Consider the following 23,156-nt stretch of genomic DNA (forward strand, 5'->3'; position numbering starts at 1 on the left):
GTCATCCAATGTTAATGAGTGCGACTATAAAGAAAAGAATAATGTCATTCTTATTTACTATTCATGTGTACATATTTTCTAGTCCTCTAAACATGTACCACTTAAAAAACAGCAAGCAATAATATTAACTCTAGTAACATTAGAGCTTCTCATAAAGACACAACTGTTTTTGTTTGTTGCCTATTAGTGGGGTGCTAGAAAAGGTTTGACTTGCCCATCACAAGAAAAACAACTGAATTATATGGTCCAAGAAAAACACATTTTTTCATTTGGCAGTAACATAATACATACTCTACTTCCATGCAGGGTTACTGGGAGGCGATTTGCATATTTACACGTTTTATTTTTAACTTTTATCTTGTACATCTAAAGGATCCAGAATCATGTGTACAGCATTTTGATAACACATCTATAAATACAGAGTTTTCATCAAACGTTTTAGAATTGATGATTCCTTTTTTAAACTGAACTGGAGAAAAAGCAGGGGCCAGCTAGACTGGTTTATCAGGTTATGAAGTAACTCATTAACCTGCTATTGCAGAGGGAGTTTAGAACCACCTACAACCTTTGTACACCCGCACCTTCACATGATGTAAAAGTCTGAAATACGCTACTTCAATGGAAACACAAACAGAAAACTGACCAATTTTTGGTTTTCATGATCGACAAAACTGGATTCAGGTATGAAACTTTTTTTGGCTTTTATTGTACTTATCAGCTTGGATTTAATTTCTGTTCATCTTCTCACGATTGGTTGCATAAACACGTTTTAGCTTGATCGCTTTAGCATGTTTTTTCGCATAATTTGAGTGTATTTATTTTTATTGTTGGAGGAGAAGTGTGGTGGTGCAGTGGTGCAGTGGGTTGGACCGGGTCCTGCTCTCTGGTGGGTCTGGGGTTCGAGTCCCCCTTGGGGTGCCTTGCGACGGACTAGCGTCCCGTCCTGGGGGTGTCCCCTCCCCCCCCCGGCCTTATGCCCTGTGTTGCCGGGTAGGCTCCGTGACCCCGTATAGGACAAGTGGTTCTGAAAATGTGTGTGTTGGAGGAGAAAGGCTATTTGTAGCTTCTACAGTGATTTTGGAATGGTTTGAACTCACTTGATGTGTAATACTTTTTAAATCAGTGAGCATTTTTTTAGTAAGCTATAAACATATTCAATACTGCAAAAAATTTAAATAGTATTATTTTCCTAAAGGAACAAAAGCTGTTCTTAGGCCCTCTGTCATTCATGATACTCCTTGCTTACCTTTAACAAGGTACTTTATTAGCACAGACATTGAAAAATACAAAACTATGTAGTTGTGCTTTAACACGGTAACAAAATGCACAGTATGTGGAATTTGAGCACCCCAGGATTCCGATGACTTCCTTTTTTAATCCACTGTAAGAAATTATACCACTTAATTATTACTGGTACACCATCCAGTAGTGTAATTCACTCCAATAACCTGTATATCATTAGTCATCGGGTGAAATATTTGCTTGTGTATAAAAGGGCATGATTAGGTGCAGAAGGCAAAATGAATCATTCATAACTCATTACATTTATTCATTTGGCAGACGCTTTTCTCCAAAGCGACATACATCTCATAGAAACATTTCATAAAATCTATTACAAACTCGTAAAATACTGTATGCACTTCCTTTCTGAGCATGTACAAAATTTTTTGCAACCGTTATTATTTTTGACCTAACCCTAGACAACTTTAGAGACAGCATCAGATGACTAGCACATTAGTCATAGAAAGATATTCAAACCTTTCACTTTGAAAGTTCTTTGGTGAGTTTTCATAGCTTTGGTATGTTTTCTCATACCACTGACTATTAAAAAGGAAACTGCATTTCCAAAAAAAATATTGATCTTTCCAAGTGCGACTTGCTTAATACCTGCTTTAGAAATATGCTTAAATTTTACAGTGTTTAATGGTTAATGGGGCTGATAATGGTCAATAAGGTGAGCATGTTATGGCAATAAAATCTTCCCTCTTGTCTAAGAAACTGGAAACAGTAAACAAACAACTGCAGGAGATGATGTCGGCAGTTTAGTCTAGTGCTGAAGGTCACTGGAGAGATCAGTGTGGAGTGTTTTACACGAGACTTCCACACCAACTCATTAACAGAGCGAAAGAGAGCATATCCCAGCTTTCTGGTACTTTGGCGTTAGCACCAGGGCCAAAAGCAAATCACGGAGCCTGCATTTTCTGCACAACGGCCAACTCCCCACTCACTCCCCACTCTGTTTTTGTACCCGGGCAGGAAGAGATAAAAAAGAGCTCCTCAAGCGTGTTCACAGCCAACAATGGACAATTCAGTAGCAGGCAAAGGAGAGAGGAAGAGGTCTAAGGGCAGAATGACCCTCTCTAAAAAATACTGCTGCATTGCCGAGATGGTGGCAAAAGTAAAGAAGTATCTAAGCGTAAACACTGCACTTTAAATATCTGATCATTAAATGGGCACTTGATTCTTTAAAATAACTAAGTGTTGTCTTTTTTCAGTTTACAGTTTGCAAAACACTTGCAACTTATACGCAGTATTGACGTAATATCACCGAAAGTATAACCTTCCTTGGATATACTTCACAGTGCTATTTAAATTTTTCAGTGCTGTAGGTGATGTCGTAGTGATGTAGAAACAATTTTGCATTCCATTGCAATATAAATAGTATTGCTATGACAGGGTGCTGCACCAATATGGAAATTAATAAGAGCGGATTTTTTAGGTAGAAACTAAGAACATCAATAAATAATGTGTGGGGGGTGGGGTGCGGTGGTGCAGCGGGCTTGGCTGGGGCCTGCTCTCTGGTGGGTCTGGGGTTCAAGTCCTGCTTGGGGTGCCCTGGTGTCCTGTCCTAAGTGTGTCCCCTCGCCCTGTGTTGCCAGGTTAGGCTCTGGTTTGCAGCAACCTCTCTTGGGACAAGCAGGTTCACTCAGTGTGTGTGAATAAGTAACGTTACCACTGTTTCTCTTCTTAGACAGCAAGGCTGATTCCAAAATATATTGCAGTGCAAGTTCCCAGGTTGGCCAAAGGCTCTATATTAAAACAAGATCTGCTGATAAGGTCGTAAATCAAGACATTTTCTACTCAGTTTATTGAAATTTTGTGTATTGACCATAGAGTAAATTCACACTTTTCATAACATGTTTGGAGAGAGGGAGGAAAGCCCCTCAACTCTCTTTGTCTCTTGAGACTGAAAAGTGTACTTCTTCTGTTCTGTGCTGCGCAGCAAACACTCCTGCTATGTATTGATTTTTGTACATCTGTTGCTTGAAGGGCCGGGTTAGACTCTGGCTCCCCGCGACCACGTATGAGATGAGCGGTTCAGACAATGTGTGTGTGTGTTACTTGATGAAACTTCATAGGTGGAATGATCAAATAGCCAAGGAATATTCGTTCTGAAAACTGTGCTGCTATCACTGCTAATAATTACAGAAATGTAAAACAATATTATGAAACATAAAAATGAATGTGGTCAACACATTTGCTCCTAACTTTTTTCTATGCTTTTCATGTATGAGTACAGTGCAAATGCATGAATTTACGGCAGAAAGAATACCTCGTTCTGACTTAAATTTTGATTGACTCTTATTGCATCGCATACAACATTTATGGGCTTTAACTACATTTACATTTATTCACTTAGCAGACACTTCTGTCCAAAGCAACTTACAATGGATACTATGTAGTGTTACTAGCCCACAGACCTTATTCACCAAGGTGATTTACACTGCTAGATACACTACTTACAATGGGTCATTCATCCATACATCAGTGAAACACACTCTTTATGTGTCATTCACACACTGTGGGGGAACTTGAACAGCATGTCTTTAGACTGTGGGAGGAAACCAGAGCACCCAGAGGAAACCCACACGGACACAGGGAGAACATGCAAACTCCACACAGACTGAGTGGGGAATCAAACCCACCTTCTCTCACACCACCCAGGCGCTGTAAAACAGCAGCACTACTCGCTGTCCCACCATGGGTTCAACTACAGAACTTGACTTAACTGAATTTCCAAAACTTTTACAGTATATTCTGTTAACTGTTTTACTCAGTTCAATAAACTGTATTTTATAATTTTATATTTCTTTTTAACATAAATTGTGAATGTGTTTTAGGGATTTTCAGCAAAAGTTTTTAATCCAGTTTGTCAGCCCATGGACCATATCTATTTGCATACTGAATTACACAGTACTCTCCCAGAGTGACACTTCAGTGCATTCCATAAAATTGTACTATTATTGTGGTTGATGATTTAGAGCCTATCTGACCTTTTTATTCAACATGACTTATATGCATTCACACAGCACAGCATTTATTGTAAGGGTCTTGCTCAACTGGACTATGGTAGTAGCAGGGACTGCAGCTTGACTCAGTTAACTCACTCACATACCCCTTCTCCCAACTGGGGTTGCGGCAAACCGGAGCCCGGTCCGGCAACACAGAGCATAAGGCTGGAGGGGGAGGGGACACTCCCAGAATGGGCTGCCAGTCTATCACAAGGCACCCCAAGCAGGACTTGAACCCCAGACCCAGCAGAGAGCGAGACCCGGTCAAACTCGCTGCACCACCACACCCCCCTACTCACTAAACTTCAAGTTCCAAATCCATAACTTTAATTTCTACACTACCTGGTGTCTCACGGTTCTGCAATTCATTGCTCGTTTGAATTTTATTTTGAAAACAAAATTATTACTTTTCCTTTACACGCTTGGACACCGTTAATATGTTTTGCGCCTGGTGTCTTAACAAATATATATTAGACCTATCTACCCTGACAGCAATACAATATATTAAATGTGTTTCATCATCACTGGCATCCTATTATTATTATCATTGGCATCATCATTACACTGCTGATGCCCAAATGCTAATGAAGCTGTAGGAATAAGTAAAGAATACATGTAGAGTGTATAGAGAGCTACACGTTAGAAAGTAAAACCACTGCATCCATAGAGTAAACAGACTATTGGATGTCTACTACAAGTGAGCAAACAATGGCCATGTTTTGACTAGCCTTTCTCTCGGGAATTGCTTGTTTCTGCAGAGCTCGGGGAACAATATGAAGTCCTGGGGCCACAGCCTCTGTATGGTTTGGTGTTTGTGGGAGGTGGTCATTGGCAGCACACTTCAAAATGTAGGACCGTGTGTGGTCAGCACCAAGGAGGTAGGTGAGCCACAGATGTTTAGAGTCGCCGGTGAATCTGAAATCTGAACAATTAATGACTACAACAGGCACATCCTGTTTGCTGGCATACTCTTCCTGTTTTTATTCCTGATACTTTAACAGTGTGAGTCAAGTTTACTCAGCAGTGGAAATAAACACTTCAACCGCATTTAAACTTTTTAAAACTACATTCAAATGACATTTTACTTTGCGTTTTTTCCTACTCGGTTTCATTTTAGTTATGTTTCAGTTTCCTACTGCAGAAATCATTTCAAAGCACAACTAATGAAATGTGTTTATATCAATTATTTATAGGCTTATACAGGAGGCAGTGAACATATAGCTGGAAAATGTCACTCAAGAAATGCTGAGAAAATGGTTAATACATGCATTTTCAAATAAGCACATAATAAGCGCATCATGTATTTGCTTTTAGATTTTTTTCAGTATTCCTAGGTTTCACTGACGGTAATCAAGTTTTCTGTATGAACTTTGAAGGTGTTGTTCAACTGCAGCCAGCAGATGCTGGCTGCCATTCCAGATCAGGTCTGGGACAATGTGACTGTGCTGGACATCTCTCAGAACCAGCTGAACCTTATTCACCCCAAAACCTTATGGGAGCTGCGGAGGTTCCGCCAGCTGGTTAAGCTGAATCTGTCAGGCAACTACCTCCCTCTTCTGGAGAAGGACACCCTGGGCATCCACCCACTCCTGCAGGTTTTGGACCTCAGCAGGTGCCAGCTGGCTGGAATAGAGGTGGGAGCACTGCAGGCCTTCCCCAAATTACAAGCGCTGTTTTTGGGAAACAACCAACTGCAAGACCCCCTGCCTGTTGCTCTTAAAGAGCCAAACACCTTAGCCTTTTTGGATCTTTTTGGAAACAGTCGTCTCAAAACCAATCCACCATACTGGCTTAAGATAAAGAGTGTCCTCTGGCCTGCAGAATCTGACGGCAGAGAATCAAGAGACATATCTCAAGGTATATGTTGAGTTCTCATCTGCCCTTTTTGGGTCTAGAAACTTATGTGAAAGTTCGCCTGGAGTGACACAAGGTAATGTGATGACTTACAGAAGCAGCAGAGCAAAACATCAGCAAGTTCATGCCGCTCAAAAGAAAATTACTGGCACGTGTGGAAGAAGAGTCAACCAGAGCAGGAAATAATGGTAAGATGTGTGTTTTAATTTTAGTTTCATCGAACAAAGTGTAACTTATTTGAAAGGTGTCAGTCCGGATAACTGATGTATAAATCATTATACGTATTGATAAATCTTTATCAGTCTCCAGAAAGGTCAAGTCATGCTCGACATTTCCATGTTTCACAGTTAATAATAGAGAACAAGGAAATACTACATTACAGATTACCAGGAAGTGATTTAAGATATGATTTTTTTTAAAAAAATTACCTTGCTCTGTCTACAGAGACAGATGTGAACAGAAACCAGTCCTCTAAGACGTGGCCGTACCTGGTGGCCGTCCTGGTGACAGCCATATTCACCTCCATCTCCATCGCTCTGGCAGCCAAGTGCAAGCTCCTCCATCGCTACCTGGCCAGCTACCGGCACACTCTACTCCGCGAGGGTGACACATGTAGCCAGGGAGTCCCTGCAGGCCACGAGATGAATCCCCCCAGCCTGGATGCAGCAAGGCAAGGGACCGATGCGACGGTCTGCGAGGAGCCTGATGATGACGGTTTTATTGAGGACAACTACATCCAGGCCAGTGAGAAGGAGAGGGCAGAGAGGGCCGCAGAAGAGCTGGATGATGAAGGAGAGGTCATTGATGTTCATTTTTCCATCGGTTAACAAGACAAGGACAAGAAGATGATGCAGTTATCAGACAGAGTATGGTTGGGTTTGTCTGGACATTTGGATGATTTCTGCTGAGATATTTATTTGTGTTTCATTTTTAATACAGTAATGAAAGATTTTCATTTCTGTGAACACAAAGCGACTGGACTTGTGCTGTAAAAATTTAAACTTGCCAAAATACAAATTGGAGCTATTATGATCGTGTTACTCACAAAAATAAAACAAAGTATGCATCGCTAAAAGGTGAATACTCAAGGATCATAAATATAATGAGTTTATCTCTTGATGGTTAAAGGTGTTCAGGGGACAGTGAAACTGTAAGCCTGCCATATTTTGACAATTATGTTTCAAATTCAGTGTAAAATATTTCAGCCCTACATATGTTTCACAAGCTCTTTTACTACGTGATGTTTTATTTCAGTTGATTTGTGTTATTAATGATGACCAGTAACACTTAATGTTTTATTGTGCTAGCTTCACCCCTGAATGGATGAAATGCAAACCTGGAATTTGTCATTGTGTGTATTTCTTCAGTTGGTAAGGATTAAATGAAAATGTAATGTGTGGGGGGGAAAAAAAAATTAATTTTGAGCTTGCTTTAAAACACTTCAATGCAGGCCAGAGGAGGGGCAGCTAGTAGCATGGTGGTTAGCGCTGCTGCCTTTGCAAAGGTTGCAGTTTGAATCCCACCTTTAGCCGTAGTACCTTCGAGCAACGCGTTCACCTTCATTTATGCACGTACATAACTGGAAGTAGCTTAACATTCTAATTTGGTTTGGAGAAAAGTTCAAGAAAGAGTGTAACTGTCTCAGAGACAGACAGGTTTCATATTGAGAGTTTTGGTTCATTTTTTTGTTAGAAATCTATTTTCATTCGAGTTTGCTCAGTTTTTCAAATTATTAAAATGTAATAAATACCGTGTGATATTAAGAATGTAACTCTTTTTAAAAAAAAAATGGGTTGTTAAATGCAGAGTTTAATGGGTCACGTGATCTGAGTTTAATTGAGAGATGGAAGGTTGAATTGTGGGTAAGAGGAAGGACAGGCAGTAGCCAAACATAACTTCTGAAACATTTTCTGCATAACGATAAGGTTCAAAGGGCGCACACGGTAACTGTCACTTTAATTCAGTCTATATTGTGTTATAATGTCTGTTGATTTGCTTATGTGAACAAGTGTGATTGTTTCTTGCGTATTTTATCGTGTTAATTGTATTAGTAACGTTGTTGTTGTAACGACGTATGCTGGTGGTGGTGTGTAACGGACGCTAATATCATGAGAGAATTTAAAGTATGTGAAAGGTGTACGCTTAAATTTTATGTCTTTTTTTTTTTTTTTGTAGTTTTCACGGTGTCTGAATAAATGGTAGAAGACATCAGTATGAGGCGTGGCTATCCTTCCATTGAACCAGCGCGGCTATAATATGTATAATAAAGAGGGGTAACTATCAAAATGTAAACGACGAGACGAAGCCCATTGTTCAGCGCACACCTCAACATGGCGGCAGGGTGTCGCTGCTGAGCCATTTTCTCCCGAACCCACTGCTGCGCCATGTTCCGCCTGTACCCCCCACGGCCACTGTGGGTCGCTGTTGCACCATTTCCGAAGCGCTGCCGGCACCCGCCCGCGCCCGGACCTTTACAACCATAGACGCAGTAATAGACGTAAACGTATAACCCACATTAAGACGCCACGGCTGCACACTAACGTGAAAGTACATGGAGCTGTGCTCGTCGCCACGTCGGGCGCCCGCACAGGAGAGCGGAGCACTATTATGTGAAACTGCGGGCGTGTGAAGGTGTTTTGCTGGGCCTTTTTCGGCACCTTTTGCGCTCGTGCGATGGAGGAGGACGCCGACGCGCAGCCACGCGCCGGGCTTCACGTGGAAGCTGGTGGTGAAAGTCGCTCGGCAGCTCTGTGACGCCCAGGGACCCGGAAGAGAGCGCGGGGGGTGATGCGAACGGGAGATCCGCACCGCGCCTCATTCATTAATTTATTATTTCCTTGAAGAAGACGAGGAGGAGGAAGAAACGACGTGGTATGCGACGATGTCGGCTTCTGCGCTATTTATTCTGGACGTGAAGGGCAAGGTGAGCGCAAACAAACTTAGTTTACTTGGGGGAAAAGAAAGGAGGCGCGTCCACCCCGCGTCAACAGGTAGTAGCGCTCGCTAAACACAGTAATTGGCGACAGTGACAGAATAGAGGCAAATTGGAGCGAGTCGAGTGTCGCTGTTGGGTTTTGACCGAAGTCGCCTTCGTCCGATCGCGCTGATGCAGCGTCGATATTTTGACGGAAATGTGATAACGCAGCTCGAAATTCTGCGATTGGGGGCGCCTTTTGAGAGGCTGTAAAAAAATGTAAATGTTGAAACTGGAAACGGGTATATAAAAGAGCCAAGCCAGCTGCTTTAAAATAAATAAATAAATAAATAAAACTGGTTCTGCGAGTTCATACGTACCTGTTCCACGAGCGTCAGGTGTCCGCGCTGCGCGGGGCGCAGTAACAGCGAACTGGTGACGCTGGAGCTCATCCGCGCGCCACGGATTAACAGTAACAATGTAAAACAATGTGAGACTAAAGCGGTGTGACACCTGACTGTTCGGCGGGGGACAGCGGGTAGTGTAGTGGTTACAGCTGCTGCTGCCTTTGGACCCAAAGTTTGCAGGTTCAATTCCCACCTCTGGTTGTAGTACCCTGTCCTGAGCAAGGTGCTTACCCTAAAATTACTCCAGTTAAAAAAAAAAATAACTGTATAAATGGGTCAATAATTTTAAGTACCCTAACATTGGAAGTTGCTTTGGAGAAAATCAGTGTAAAAGCTAAATAAGAAAATATAATAGAAAGTAATGGAGTGTGATGATGAATTAATCTGATGACTTACCTTGGTGTCACCTGAACACTGGTAAACGTCCTTGTCGGCGAACACGAAGGGGACCAACCGACAGCCACAGATGTGCAGCTCACACTTTGAGGAATTTAAGCAGCAGTCTGGCTTGTCAGCAACCTTCTTAATAAGGGAAAGGTGCTGTTTGGAGCAGTGCGGGAGGAGGAGGGAGAAGCTCTCTCTTCATATAATAATGCTCTTCATCCTTAGTACAAAGAGGTGTATTTTAGACTATCAGAACTACTGCTTCTTCTTCTGGAGAGATCATAGAGGAAAGGCCTGAAAAGGGTGAGCAGCTAATGGGTGTCAATCAGAAGCAGGGTTACACACATGGATGGAGTGTGTGTTCAGAGTGTGTCCAGCGTTTCCCCAGTGCGAATCGATTGGTCATCCTGGATACCAGACCATGGGTCATCCACAGTTTAAGGAAAAGGAAGAAGAAAAAAAAAAACACTGTCACTGGATGCCACCCCCCCCAAATTCTAAGAAGGTTGGGTGAAATTCTCACTGCTCATGTAAATATTGTCCTCTAAAAGTGCATGCTCTGGGAGTAATGCATCCTTAATTTCTTCTTTTTCCAGTCTTGCGCAGTGGCAAACAATGTCACTATTTCCTGTTACAACCTGGCTGTTGAATTCACGTTTGATGTGTTTTCACAAAAGTGGCTCTAGTTGAAAATTAATTCAGGGCTCCTGGTTCAGTGGCATCGCGTTTCAAGGTGTTTAATTATTAAATCCCTTTGTGGAAACTCAACTAAGTACTGTATATACTGATGTGTCTATGTTCAGACACTAACAAAACTATTGTATGTTTTATTTGCAAAATATTTCTTGGTGAGTGTTCTATAAAAGTATGTTTTTAAGAATTAAAGGTGTAGCTTTTGTGGCTTGATAGCACAAAAAGCCTGCCTTCACTTTCCTTACATTTTAGACCAGTCTTTGGATTGTCTTGCATAAAATACCTTCTTGATCTTTAGGAATTAAGTGAGAAAGTGGTGCTCATTGTGTCCTCATAATTATCTGTACTTATTTGGTAGCAGTTCTTTATTGTTGAAATGTGCACATTGCTTAAATCTTAGTAAAACCTACATAATTTTTTCGGTTAATTTCCAACCTATGTGAAGATCAAGTGTCTTGTGACAGTAGTGCTCTTGTGTAAATTTGTAGGAATCAGTGCCAAGTTCTCGTTCCGTAATTTTTGTTGCAATAGAAACACGTTGTTCCTCTCTGTATACAGTACATTTGATTTGATTCCGTTGTTCCCTTCACCTTGTTGGATTTACGTTATGGAAATGTCTAATACGGTGGCTTATACGTAAAACCAAGTTATTTAACATTTAAATGTTTTGATGGCTTGTGCAGCCTGTAGTGGCATAAAGCTAGTTGTTTGAATGGCAGCTTCAGTTCAGTTTCTTGCACAGTGATGTCAAAGCTTGAGTTGGTGCTGTTGGTCTGTGAAGTTTCTCACTGTCTGCTCTCTGTGTTCTCATGGGGATTCCCTACTATCAGGGATTTAACAGATTGCTGTAGTTTGCTGGTGTTGCACTCTTTAAAGCGTGCAGTCTTCCCTTGCCTCGTTCCAGGTACTCATATGCAGGAACTACATGGGAAATACTGACATGGGTGAAATTGACCACTTCATGCCCATTTTGAACAAGAGGGAGGAAGAGGCAGCTGTCTCCCCCTTGGTCACCCATGGAACGTCACATTTTCTGTGGATCAAGCACAGCAACCTCTACCGTATCCTTTGTCGCATTTTTCACATATTTCCCAGCAAGCAGTTTCATTCCTGTTTGATAAGTGTAACATCATCCACCGGAACTCTTAAAGCAGTTGGGTACTGGCCATCCCATTGTAGGGGATCATGTAACACTCCCCAGCCTGTTATAACTGCTTTTTTTAATGATGTGTGGAATAAGTGTCTGTGCACAGCAAGAGGCTTTTGTGGCTCTTTAACACCTTCTCTCCAGTGGTGGCCATGACCAAGAAGAATGCCAATGCTGCCCTTGTGTATGCTTTTCTCTACAAAATAGTGGAGGTGAACAAAGACCTGACTAGATGCGCTACTTTCTACTTTTCTAATCTGCATACTGACTTATGTTCAGAGTGCTGCCTACAGTTTCCCTCATTACCCCTTTGTGGTTTTGTTACCAGTACATTCACGATGTATCATACCATGACTGAGACACCCTGACTGTTCTTCCTTCCCCCCACATGGTTGTACAGGTGTTCAAAGAGTACTTCAAGGAGCTGGAGGAGGAGAGCATTCGGGACAATTTTGTGACCGTGTATGAACTGATGGACGAAGTTATGGACTTCGGCTTCCCGCAGACCACAGATAGCAAGATCCTTCAGGAGTGAGTGTCAGTATTTGGAGCTCAGACACGATTTTCTTTGCGGTATATGGTGTGTAATCTCACTATTAGATAAGCCTGTGAACTAGGATGTTGGTATTGTAAAGAAGTATTGATATGCATTCATTTTAAACATGGTTTAGCAGTCCACTGGCTTGATGGCAGTAATAATTTCTGGGTAATTTATTTTTAGTTTCGTATTCAGCTACCTCTGACAGTGCAGCAGTTCCACAGTATATGAACAGAATTGAGACCAGAGGACTGCCATTCCAAAGTCGCGCTTCCCTCTGAGTGAAAATGAGTAAAACCTTAATGATAGACCTCCGACAATTTTAATTTAGTTGCTGGTTTGGGTCTGTAAAATGTTGTAAAATGCAGTAATGGTAAACAAATATTTTGTACGACTTTAACATTTCATTAACTGTGGTCTTTGTTAAAATGACTGAAAATGGAAAGTACTCGTTGTTGGTTGTTCACTGCTCATCTCACAATCATGGGCAAGATTTTTCATCTTGTTACTGATCAGCAACATCAGATGTGAGCTATAGATAGTGTGGAATACAGCGATAGTGGGTGTGCTTTGCTTCCACCTGTCAGCTAAGCATTTTAAATGTCACATTCGTTCTTAGTTGGAAGTTCAATATTAGAGAAATACTTGCCTTTTTTTTTTTTTTTTTTTTTTTTGTGGAAAACAAAGTTAAAATGCTTCGAAGTTATAGCATGATAACCCATTGTGTTCGTATTTACATGGCCAGAATTTCAGAGTCCTTCACTAAGCGTTAATGCTGCTCATATGTTTCAGAGAGCAGGAATATCCTCATTTGCAGGTGCTTTGTACTGTCTCTCTGCATCACAAAGACACCAACAGCTGTTGGCACTTGAGATGCGCGTGAGACACTCCTCATCTGTGTCTCTTTTCTGCTCTCATGTCCACCTCTACTCCCATGATGGGTCCAGCAAATGGGTCCTCCTGGATTTATATTCTAATGCTATTCTGTTAGTCTTCCTCATTTGATTTTGCGTGTTTGTTCTCCGAGGCACAAGAGGAGCATGAATGTTGAAAGCATATATGTATTCACCTTGTGCAGTGCACAAGGTCATATAGAGGAGAAAAACAGTTGAGCCCTAAATAGAATATATCAGTACAGATTTATACTGCTCATCTGAGTCCAGCTCTGAAGAATAAGGCAGCACGCGCGCGCGCACACACAGTCTGAAACCCCTCATCCCAAGCGGGGTCGCGATGAGCCGGAGCCTAACCCGGCAACACAGGGCGCAAGGCTGGAGGGGGAGGGGCATACCCAGGACGGGACGCCGGTCTATCACAAGGCATCCCAAGCAAGACTCGAACCCAGGAGCGTAGCTTCGTGGTGGCCGTGGGTGGTCAGTGCCACCCCTGACTGAAGCTTGGCCAACCCTCTGGCCACCCCTGTTGTGCAAAGCACTCTGACCGCACTGACAGGTGACTTTTTTCCACCGCTCAAACTTGTATGACACACATAGTGCCGCACGGAACACTGTCAGGCTGAAGAGCTGCGAACCGCCCGCACGGCACAAACCTCTGTGTGTAGGAGGGAGTAGAGCGGTAAAATTCAATTTCGGTACCGTTACTCCAGCCAAGTCCAGCCCAAGTGAGCAACACAAGAGGATACGGCGATCAGGAGAGTAAAATCAGTGTTGTTTACCTACATTTCACTACCATTTTGTGAAAGTTTGTTAAAATTGAGGTACTGCAATGTTTCATCGTGAGAAACAAACGTTAGCTTGTCGTCATATCGCATAACTTAGCTAATGTTAGCTAAAGTTACTGCAACTGCTAGCTAGCTAATTTTTAAAAATACTGTTACCACATCGTACACTTACATGAGTCTGTCACTCTTTTTTGTAAGTGGCTATTCAGTTTAATAATAATAATAAAAGTGTTTCTTGATGGGTGCGTTTCTCTAAACTGTAGAGAGCAAAAGGAAAGCAGGGGAAGACAGGAAGATACTTTCCTTTCTTACAAACTGAGGACTAGTAGCAGTAAAACTGAAAATGGCAAAGAAGCAGGGAAATGAATGCTACAGAGAGGGAAGAAGAAGCAGGGGAAATGTGTGCTGCTAAGAGAGACAAGGAGGAAGCAGAGGTATCATACGGTCCGAGAGGGAGATTGTGGAGAAGCTCTACAGAGACAACACACATCAGACCAGAATCGGAGAGCAGTAGCCATTCATGTAGTCAGTCATTGCCCACCAGGTATGAAGGTTACATCAATTGTGTCTAAAAACATAAAAAATAATTTCCAATACCCAGTTGGCATCATTAGCATCTAAATATTCAAATAATGTATAAAGTAATGTTTTTACAGACCTTTCTAAGTACTGTGACTATAATTTCTTGTGTACATTTGTAATAAATTCTGTAGAATTTATAGAATTTCTGGCTGTAGATTTTGCTTTTGGTACAGCATATATCACAGTTGTGCTTTTTTTTTTTTTTTTTTTGGCCACCTCAATGAAATCACTGGGTCTTACCTAGCCATCCCTGAAAAAAAGTTCTGGCTATGCCCCTGCTCGAACCCCAGACCTGCCAGAGAGCAGGACCCGGTCAAACCTGCTGCGCCACCGCACCCCCACTCAGGCATCAGACAGTGTAAGAAATATGATCTCAACCCCACAGGTCAGAATATGAAGTTTTCATTTCCATTTCAGAAACACAGGTGTTAGAACAACGTATTTCCCCCTAGAGACCTCATACAACGTTATTTAACTACAGCTGATGAGTGGAAACAGGTGTGAGCTCCCTCCCAGTTGATATCCCCACACAACATGCACTGCAATTAAACTACGATGTGCAATTGATTTCACAGCACTGCTACTATAAAATGGTTTTCTAATTAATAGTTTTTTTTTGGGCCCTTACAAAACGATCAAAGTAAAACAGCTCTCAAATGACAAATTAGTGTAATTAAGACCAACACTCAGCAGCGTCTCATCACACGGTGAATGTGGCCCAGAGTGAACGAATGGGAATCGGCAGTTGCAGGTTGGCTGGATGTGATGGCAAGCATGGATCAGCCTTGTGATTATGTGCGAGACGCCTGCCGGGGGAATTGATTGACTCTCGCGGCTTGTCAGGAGTGATCTCACGTCTGAAAGCTGAGCGGGGGAGGAGAAGAGGAATACTGAATTTGTGGCAGTTACATGGTGGCTGGGATGAGGTGTGGAGCAGGTGGTGCCTCTATTTGATGTCAGCGACAAACAAACAAATGGAGCGCTTGTTCCTCAACTCTGCCACGGAGGGTAGACGTGCAGGGATATGAGATCAGGTGTTTATGCGCGCAGCTGCAGCGTTGCTGGTTAGTGTGTGCCGGTTGGGGCTCGCAAACGACACCCTGGGGAGATGGGCAGCCCTCCCTAATGTAGCAACAGGGAACTGTTTATCTCCAAAGTGCACCTTGGTTCACAGCAAAGATGTTGTGTGGAAAGTACAAATGCAATATAAATTACTGCAGTAGTATGAACAGCTTTATAAACGAGGGAAATGGTGTTCTGTAAATGGCTTTTTGGGGGGAGTCTTTCATTAAGTATAAAAGTGTAAGGAAATTAGTCAAGGTATTGTTACCTTTTGCTATCCATATCCTGAAAGTGACTTGTAACCTTCATAATGTTCCCCCCTCAGATACATCACGCAGAAAGGGCACAAGCTTGAGGTTGGTGCTCCCCGGCCGCCGGCCACAGTTACCAATGCTGTTTCCTGGAGGTCTGAGGGTATCAAGTACAGGAAGAATGAAGTCTTCATGGATGTCATTGAGTCAGTGAACCTGCTGGTAGGAGAACTTGTTCAAAGTCATCTTGACCAAAGTACAGCTGTGCTGCCTGTTCAGTATCTGGAGTAGGCCATGGTTTGATCAAGTCTCAGTGGTAACAAAGTGACTACATTTAAAACTGGTTATGAACATGAACATCAGTGTTATATATGTATATGGTGCATTTGTGAAGCTTTGGAACATCCTGTATTTGGTCATCGCAAAGATAAACTGTGGTAAAGGTACTTGTAGGATCGGTAGGACATGACTTGATTATCATGCCAGATGTATTTGCTTTTAGTTTATACCCAGTATAGACATGGGGAAAAAATGTATTTGTGTATTAAACATATATTTTGAACTCTACTATAAAATAGTACTTCCAGGACAGCTGGAGGTGTAGTGGTTAGAGCTGCTACGTTTGGACCTGAAGGTCATATGTTCCAGTCCCACCTCTGGCTTTTGTACCCTCGAGCATGGTACATACCATAAGTTGCTCCAGTAAAATTACCCAACCTGTATAAATTGGTAAATAATTGTAGGTGGCTTAACATTGTTAGTCACTTTGGAGAAAAGTGTCATTAGTTTGATTGATTGAACCCATGAAAATATCTTTTTCAAGCTGTGTTAATGTTTTACTCTTCTTGTTGTGGAAATTGTATAAGCTTGGGATGGGTTTGAAGTCTTTGTGCATTTTGTTTCAAAGGAACAGAGGCCTGCAAAACCTCTTATCCCACTTCCTTCAATTCACAATGTTTGGAAAATGTTTCCGATTTCCTCTCTTAGAGCAGTCCTCACCTTGTGTTTAAAAGGTCTCACCCACACCTAGTTAACATGTCCATGACTGAGGGGTTGAGATGATTGAAAATCCATTTCTTTTCTCATGCTGCTTTTTTTTTTTTTCCCCCCGGTTATATTGTTATGCTGTCCTTTCAGGATAAAATTGATCACATACTGTTGTCTTTCTGGCAAGACATAATTTGTCAAAATGTAGAGATATGATGGAAAGCTATCTGTGTATCACATATTTTATTCTCATTTAAGCAGTCCTAATACCCTTTGTATGTTTTAGGTGAGTGCCAGTGGCAATGTCCTGCGCAGTGAGATCGTGGGCAGCATCAAGCTCAAGGTGGTCCTCTCTGGGATGCCGGAGCTGAGACTGGGACTCAATGACAAAGTGCTTTTCGAGATCACAGGCAGTAAGTGGGTAATCTAACTAGGGTTCACTGCTGGTCTTAGCCCATCTGTTTCTCAGTTGTTTGAAAAAATTAAACTCTGAGCTGTGCTTGAACAATTAGAGCCTTTGAGCGTACATCTATACCTAACCCCAGACTGTACTTCCCAAGTTGAAGCTGTCCTCCTGACGACCAACACACGTACACACCTCCTGCGAGAATTACTCTAAGGTGCTGGAAGGATAGCCAAAAGGAAATTCATGGATAGATCTGCAAAGACCTGTGACATTTTGCCTTTTAAAGCAATAGAAGCATTGCCTTACATAATCCCATTACATTTAATTAGTTTCTATGTGTATTATTATGTATGATATAAAACTGTTCAGGGTGGTTTGTGGTATTTAGGGTCATTTGGAGCAGTCGTAGAACTGTAAAAACATCAAATAACATTTTACTGTTAAATTATACACTTATTTCATGTAGCTGACAGCGTAGTCTCATTACCAAATCATACTTTTTGTAGTTAAAATTTGGATGAAATGTTGTCACGGCTTACAGCCACAACTAAGAACACAAACAACGGACTCCCAGTCAGTTTCCTATATTGCTCTTGAGAGCAAGTCCATTTCACCTTCACTTCTGTAGGTTCGCTTCTTGCTGTTCCAGAAGTTTGAGGTTTCTTCTGACCTGGAAGAAAACTGATAAATATTTATTGAGGTTACATTAAAAATACTCACTCACAGTCAAGTCCCTCTCAGAACTGTCAATTTGCGTTTCTGTTCAGTGCCCTTGGGCTAGCAGTCTGCTACCCATCAGGCTTTACGTCAACTGTGAAATTTATACTCTACAGGGTTGGAATAGTCAGTAACTCAAACAAACCTGATAGCTGACCAAACGTAGCACCGTTTGCTCTGATTGAACTGCTCGTTGGCCATTCATGGTTTGAATTACATTCTGTTGACAGCTCAGTCCCAAGGCCAGGTGTCATTTGACTGTCTCATTAAAACAGGTAAGGTTATTAGAACCAGTATGGCAGTGGAGCTTGTGTGTGTGTCTGTTAAATCTTTGGCATACATATTGTTTTAGCTTCTGTTGACAAAGGGAATTGGTACTTTTTTCTGACACTGAAGACTTGTTTTAAGTGTGTTACATGGCTGAAGCAAAGGGTTGGGTAGGCCATACATTTTTGTATAAACGCCAACCTCCAGTCACCATGGTGGGGAAATATGTTAGATTCTTTTCACGCTGGAAAACTGCTCATGATAATGTACAACTAATTTGTGGCTTCAGCTCTATAATGTCATGCCCGATAAACACTTAGTTCCTAGTGCTGCTTTCTGAAGGAAACAGATAGGCAGTCCTGCGATGGCCACAATAGACACTGGCCTAGACCTGATATACTGTCCCCTAGAGGAAAAGACTTGAAGCAGCTAGACATGCTGCCATTTGAATTGGTTTCTGCCTACTGAAATCATTATAGTAAAACAGATGACTACTTTGGATCAGATTTTTTGCATATCTTTCATATTATTTTGGATATGTTGTACTTTTTCTGACAGATGTCATTAGAATCCTGTAGAGAGAGAATGTTGTTAAAGATTAATGTCTCAGATGAGGTCAAAACCTTTCTGTTGCATAAAACATTTTACAACATAGTTTGCATCTTTTATGCTAGGGATATATGTATTAAAAGTGGTGTGTTCTGCAGATGATCCGAGAAGATTGTTTGTTTCTGGGGTGGAGGGCAAGGATAAAAACTGCATTTTTAGAGACAAGAGAATGAAAGAATGGCATCTACGAGGAGGAAAATCATAAAATTGCAGCTTGATACCTTCTGTGCTTGGGGGAAGCTGTCAGGGTTATGACTCCTTTCGGCAGGGGTATAAACATTCATGGAGACCCCAGGACCTGGTAATGGGGTTGGGATGGTGCTGATGTCTCCACCCTAACCTTTCCAGACTGCATCTGATGTCATTATTTGGCCTTTTATTCTGGCAACGAAAAGGCATTTGGAAGAGCATACCTGCTGGGATTATAGCTGTTTGGCTGGTGTCTGATCTCCAAAGACCTGGCTCTGCGATTTGACCCTCCCTGACTTAACTTCAAGAGCGCTGTGCTCCTGTAATTTTCATTAAAATGCCACTGACACCTGGTCATGCATCGAAGCGCCCAGGGAGCAGTTCTGACCCGGAGCGGAATAGGCTTCCCTGCAACTGTAGGAGATCTCCAGGTAGAGGAGATGCACCATCGTAATCGTTATGCAGCTCCTCACAGCGGTCATCAGATGTCCAGCAGTTTTTTCCTGACAGAAAACTGATCTGTATAAATGTGTTTTTCTGCCAGGGGAAAAGAGCAAGGCGGTGGAGTTAGAAGACGTGAAATTTCACCAGTGTGTGCGCCTGTCTCGCTTCGAGAATGACCGCACCATCTCCTTCATACCCCCCGATGGGGAGTGTGAACTCATGTCTTATCGTCTGAACACAACGGTCAGTAGCATGCCCATTCAACCTTCCTGCTAAATGTGGCAGTGTGTGGATGAATGTATGGAATGTGTAAAATCATTCCAAGCTATATTTTGTAGTGCAAACGGAAGCTGATTTTTATTCTTTGTATTATATAATAATGTACTCTAATACATGTGGGGGTTTTCTACTTGCCTGGCATTGAGATTCACTCTTGACTAAATTTAGCTCTGTTGTGTATTGTCAAAGTCCATATTTCTGAATGTCCTCCTTTTTCCTGCTGCTCAGCACTCTATGCTCTCAGTACAGACAAACTGGCAGTACACAGTTCAGGCAACAAACCAGGGATCCTGACAAAGCGAAGCACCATCAGCTGGACTCCGTGCCCTAAATGTCCTTGAGCTGAGAGTGTGGGGAGCAGCTGGTCAGCCATTGCTTCTCAGCTCTGCTACAGAATGCTTTACGTTCTCTCCCACTCTCCTTCAGGTGAAGCCCCTCATTTGGATCGAGTCTGTGATAGAGAAGTACTCCCACAGTCGAGTAGAAATTAAGGTCAAGGTGAGGCACCTGCCATACCCCTTTTCCCGTCTCTTCTCGTGTGTGGATCCAAGTCTGGTGTGTGCGCGTTCTTTGCAGCTAATACTACAGCTCATCCTTCGCTCATCCCTGGAAAAAAATGTCTTATGCATGTATTTGCTGTAGCCTGTAAAAAGGTTTAGCAATTTGAACCTAAGATTGACAAAACACACTTTGCTCACTTTCCATTCTTTAGGGCACTGGCTAATACTGAGTCACACTGCAAATGATGAGCAGTGTATTTCCCTTTGCGTGCACCATATTGATTGGCCTTTTCTCGTGCTTCTGACCGGTAGGCCCGGAGCCAGTTCAAAAACAGGTCCACTGCTAACAACGTGTCCATCATGGTGCCGGTGCCCAGCGATGCTGACTCTCCGAAATTCAAGACCACCATGGGCAGCGCTAAGTGGGTTCCAGAGAAGAATGCAGTTCAGTGGAACATCAAGTCCTTCCCAGTGAGAACACTTTCCGTTCTGGCTGTACTTTCATACTAGTCCTCGAATATAGCGGAGCAAATCTAGTACTTCCTTACGGGATTAGTGTTTTTACTAAAATGAAAACCTCAGTATTGTACGCTGCTACTCCAAGGGCACTATAAATAGTTCACTAAGGAAATGCTGCTCTAGCTGTTGACGGCACAGTCACAATCCTCACGTAGACAAAATTGGAGGAAGAATATTGCTACTCCACTCATTGTGTAAAGCCAGTGATATGCTGACTTTAATATGGTCTTGCCAATGAAGCATAATTCTGAGGGAGACATTTGCGCTGCAAATGACGTGATTAAATGATCATTTTCATTTTTGCCATGTTGTGAAATTAGTGTGAAACAAAACACCACTCGCGTACGGGGCAGGTGGTCTAGGTGAATATTAGTCCAGGCTGTGGCTGCTGTTATAGTGTCCGTCTTGCTGACCACATGCTCACAAGGAGTGTTGTGTGCAGGGGGGGAAGGAATACATGCTGAGGGCTCACTTCGGGCTCCCCAGTGTGGAAGCAGATGAAACAGAGGGCAAGCCTCCCATCACTGTCAACTTTGAGATCCCCTACTTCACTGTGTCAGGGATCCAGGTGAGGCTTCACCCTGTTATTGCAGCACCATGTGGTCATTCACTTGCACATTCTGACGTGTTCTTGCTAAAGGCCCTCATCATTTCTCCCATTCTGATATGTAATATTTACTGAGACTTTTGTAGGATATCTGGAATACAACAGTTATGTTTTGATTTCACAATTCATGAAATTTCCTATTAAGCAATGTTTATGCATTCTGTATTCAGTGGCATTTGATACACCTGATTGGGTATGACTGTCATTAGAAAATTGCCTCTGAATGCCATTAACTATTTTGGGTAACTTTTTTTTTATCCAGCATCCCATGTAAATATCCATAAAGTGTTTTTCTTTTTAAAGAAATTCTTGTATTTGTGTATATATATCAATAGGTCCGCTACCTGAAGATCATCGAGAAAAGCGGCTACCAAGCATTGCCTTGGGTGCGATACATCACACAGAGTGGAGGTGAGTTTCTTTCTCCATCTTGCACATACCTGGTCTTTAGAAAATGCATTTTTAGATGAGTTAAAGCCCATATTTATTTTTGCTGTCACACCAAATTGTATTTGCCTTTCACTTGATATTTACTCATATCTCATTTACATGCTATGACATCATTTCCATTTATATTTGATTTCAGATAGAACTGTGTGGTCAGAACACTTTATTAAATGTAAATATCAGTATCAAATCAGAGCAACGTTTAAATTTCATTAAAACAAACTGGTGTCTGATTTTAGTTTTACTTTTTGAAAAAATGCATTTTTTAATTACATGCAGTCTGCAATATAAAATGGCAAAATATCCACGTGATGTTCAGCGTTTAAACATCTCCCTGTTATGAAGTCATTTTAGTCCCTTTCTTATTCCCAGGATCAAATTAAGTCAGATGTACAGTTCTGATCATTAACCTTGAGCTGTAGCTTTCAACCGTGCATCTTTTGCTTTAATTTCTTAAAAAGGGACTGTTGATACAATGCCCTAATGGTTTTCTGTATCATTATGTCTGGCAGATTATCAACTACGGACAAGTTAAGTGCAAAGGTCCAAGACAGATGAGTCTGTGCACTGCCACATTGCTGTCTTCACATGGAGAAGAGGAGAGGGCAAGGACTACAAACAATTATCACTACACATGCCTGTGGGACTCTGATACCCTTGTCACAATATCTGGCTTACGGCATTTTTTTTTTTTTTATATAAACAGCTATAAAGAACTTTGTCTTTCAGTATACATCTGTCATGTAGTGTTTTCTCATTTGAGACGTAAACATCTTTTTCATGGGCCAGTCAAACGGCAAAGCTCAAGTTTGGATAAGAGAGACAAGATGCAATCTTAAGAAACTGCTGTTTCACTGCAGGTCAAACACTGAAAGCCTTAGCCTGTGCTGTACTGATACAACTTGGATATTTGTACTGGGTGTGTCAGCTGATCTCCAAAGCCATTACTTCAGGACCTTTCCCCGTAACCTCATAAATTCCCTATTACGGAATCTGTTAACGGCACAAGAGTTTGACAAATGTAAATATCTTTTTGCTATGACTTCAGTTTTCACTGGGAATTATAACTAGTGATTTCAAGAAAAGGTTATATATTAATCCCACATAAGGAATATGATGCAAACGGTAGCTAGTTCCTGAAAAACACTGTATGGCTATACTTTTATATACTTTGTTTCACAATTTCAAAGACTTTCTATTAAATGGACACTTCTATGTCTAAATGTTCTTTTGCAAGTCACCTCTATAAAGTGCATTTACTACTTCATCCTTTTACAAGTAGAGACATTCCACATGGTTGCAAAAGGTCTGTTACTTCATTTCAAAAATGACAATTTTGATGTCAGCATTTGCATGTGATATCTTGACAGACAAGTTAGC

General features: G+C 41.8%; 2 protein-coding genes across 3 annotated transcripts; both read left to right on the forward strand.

Annotated features, from left to right (window-relative positions):
* The first annotated feature begins 567 nt into the window (after positions 1–567).
* On the forward strand, positions 568–7,761 carry c9h1orf210 (chromosome 9 C1orf210 homolog). The gene is made up of 5 exons (XM_018754251.2): positions 568–681; positions 5,051–5,170; positions 5,669–6,149; positions 6,242–6,334; positions 6,591–7,761. Exons 2-5 carry the CDS (start codon positions 5,066–5,068, stop codon positions 6,971–6,973), a joined length of 1,062 nt encoding a protein of 353 aa, XP_018609767.2. The 5' UTR covers positions 568–681; positions 5,051–5,065; the 3' UTR covers positions 6,974–7,761.
* A 250-nt stretch (positions 7,762–8,011) lies between these two features.
* ap1m3 (adaptor related protein complex 1 subunit mu 3) lies at positions 8,012–22,931 on the forward strand. Of its 2 annotated transcripts, XM_018754248.2 has the most exons (13): positions 8,012–8,089; positions 8,322–9,069; positions 11,449–11,605; positions 11,836–11,903; positions 12,092–12,222; positions 15,880–16,027; positions 17,079–17,205; positions 19,525–19,667; positions 20,130–20,201; positions 20,516–20,674; positions 21,165–21,290; positions 21,665–21,740; positions 22,289–22,930. In XM_018754248.2, the coding sequence occupies exons 2-13, from the start codon at positions 9,028–9,030 to the stop codon at positions 22,309–22,311; spliced, it is 1,272 nt and encodes a 423-aa protein (XP_018609764.1). In that variant the 5' UTR covers positions 8,012–8,089; positions 8,322–9,027; the 3' UTR covers positions 22,312–22,930. The 2 variants fall into 2 exon arrangements, with proteins under 2 accessions (XP_018609764.1, XP_018609766.1); XM_018754250.2 differs by lacking the exon at positions 8,322–9,069 and having other exon boundaries at positions 8,015–8,089; positions 22,289–22,931.
* Positions 22,932–23,156: the final 225 nt, after the last annotated feature.

Source organism: Scleropages formosus, chromosome 9 (genome assembly GCF_900964775.1).
Source record: "Scleropages formosus chromosome 9, fSclFor1.1, whole genome shotgun sequence".
NCBI lineage: Eukaryota > Metazoa > Chordata > Actinopteri > Osteoglossiformes > Osteoglossidae > Scleropages > Scleropages formosus.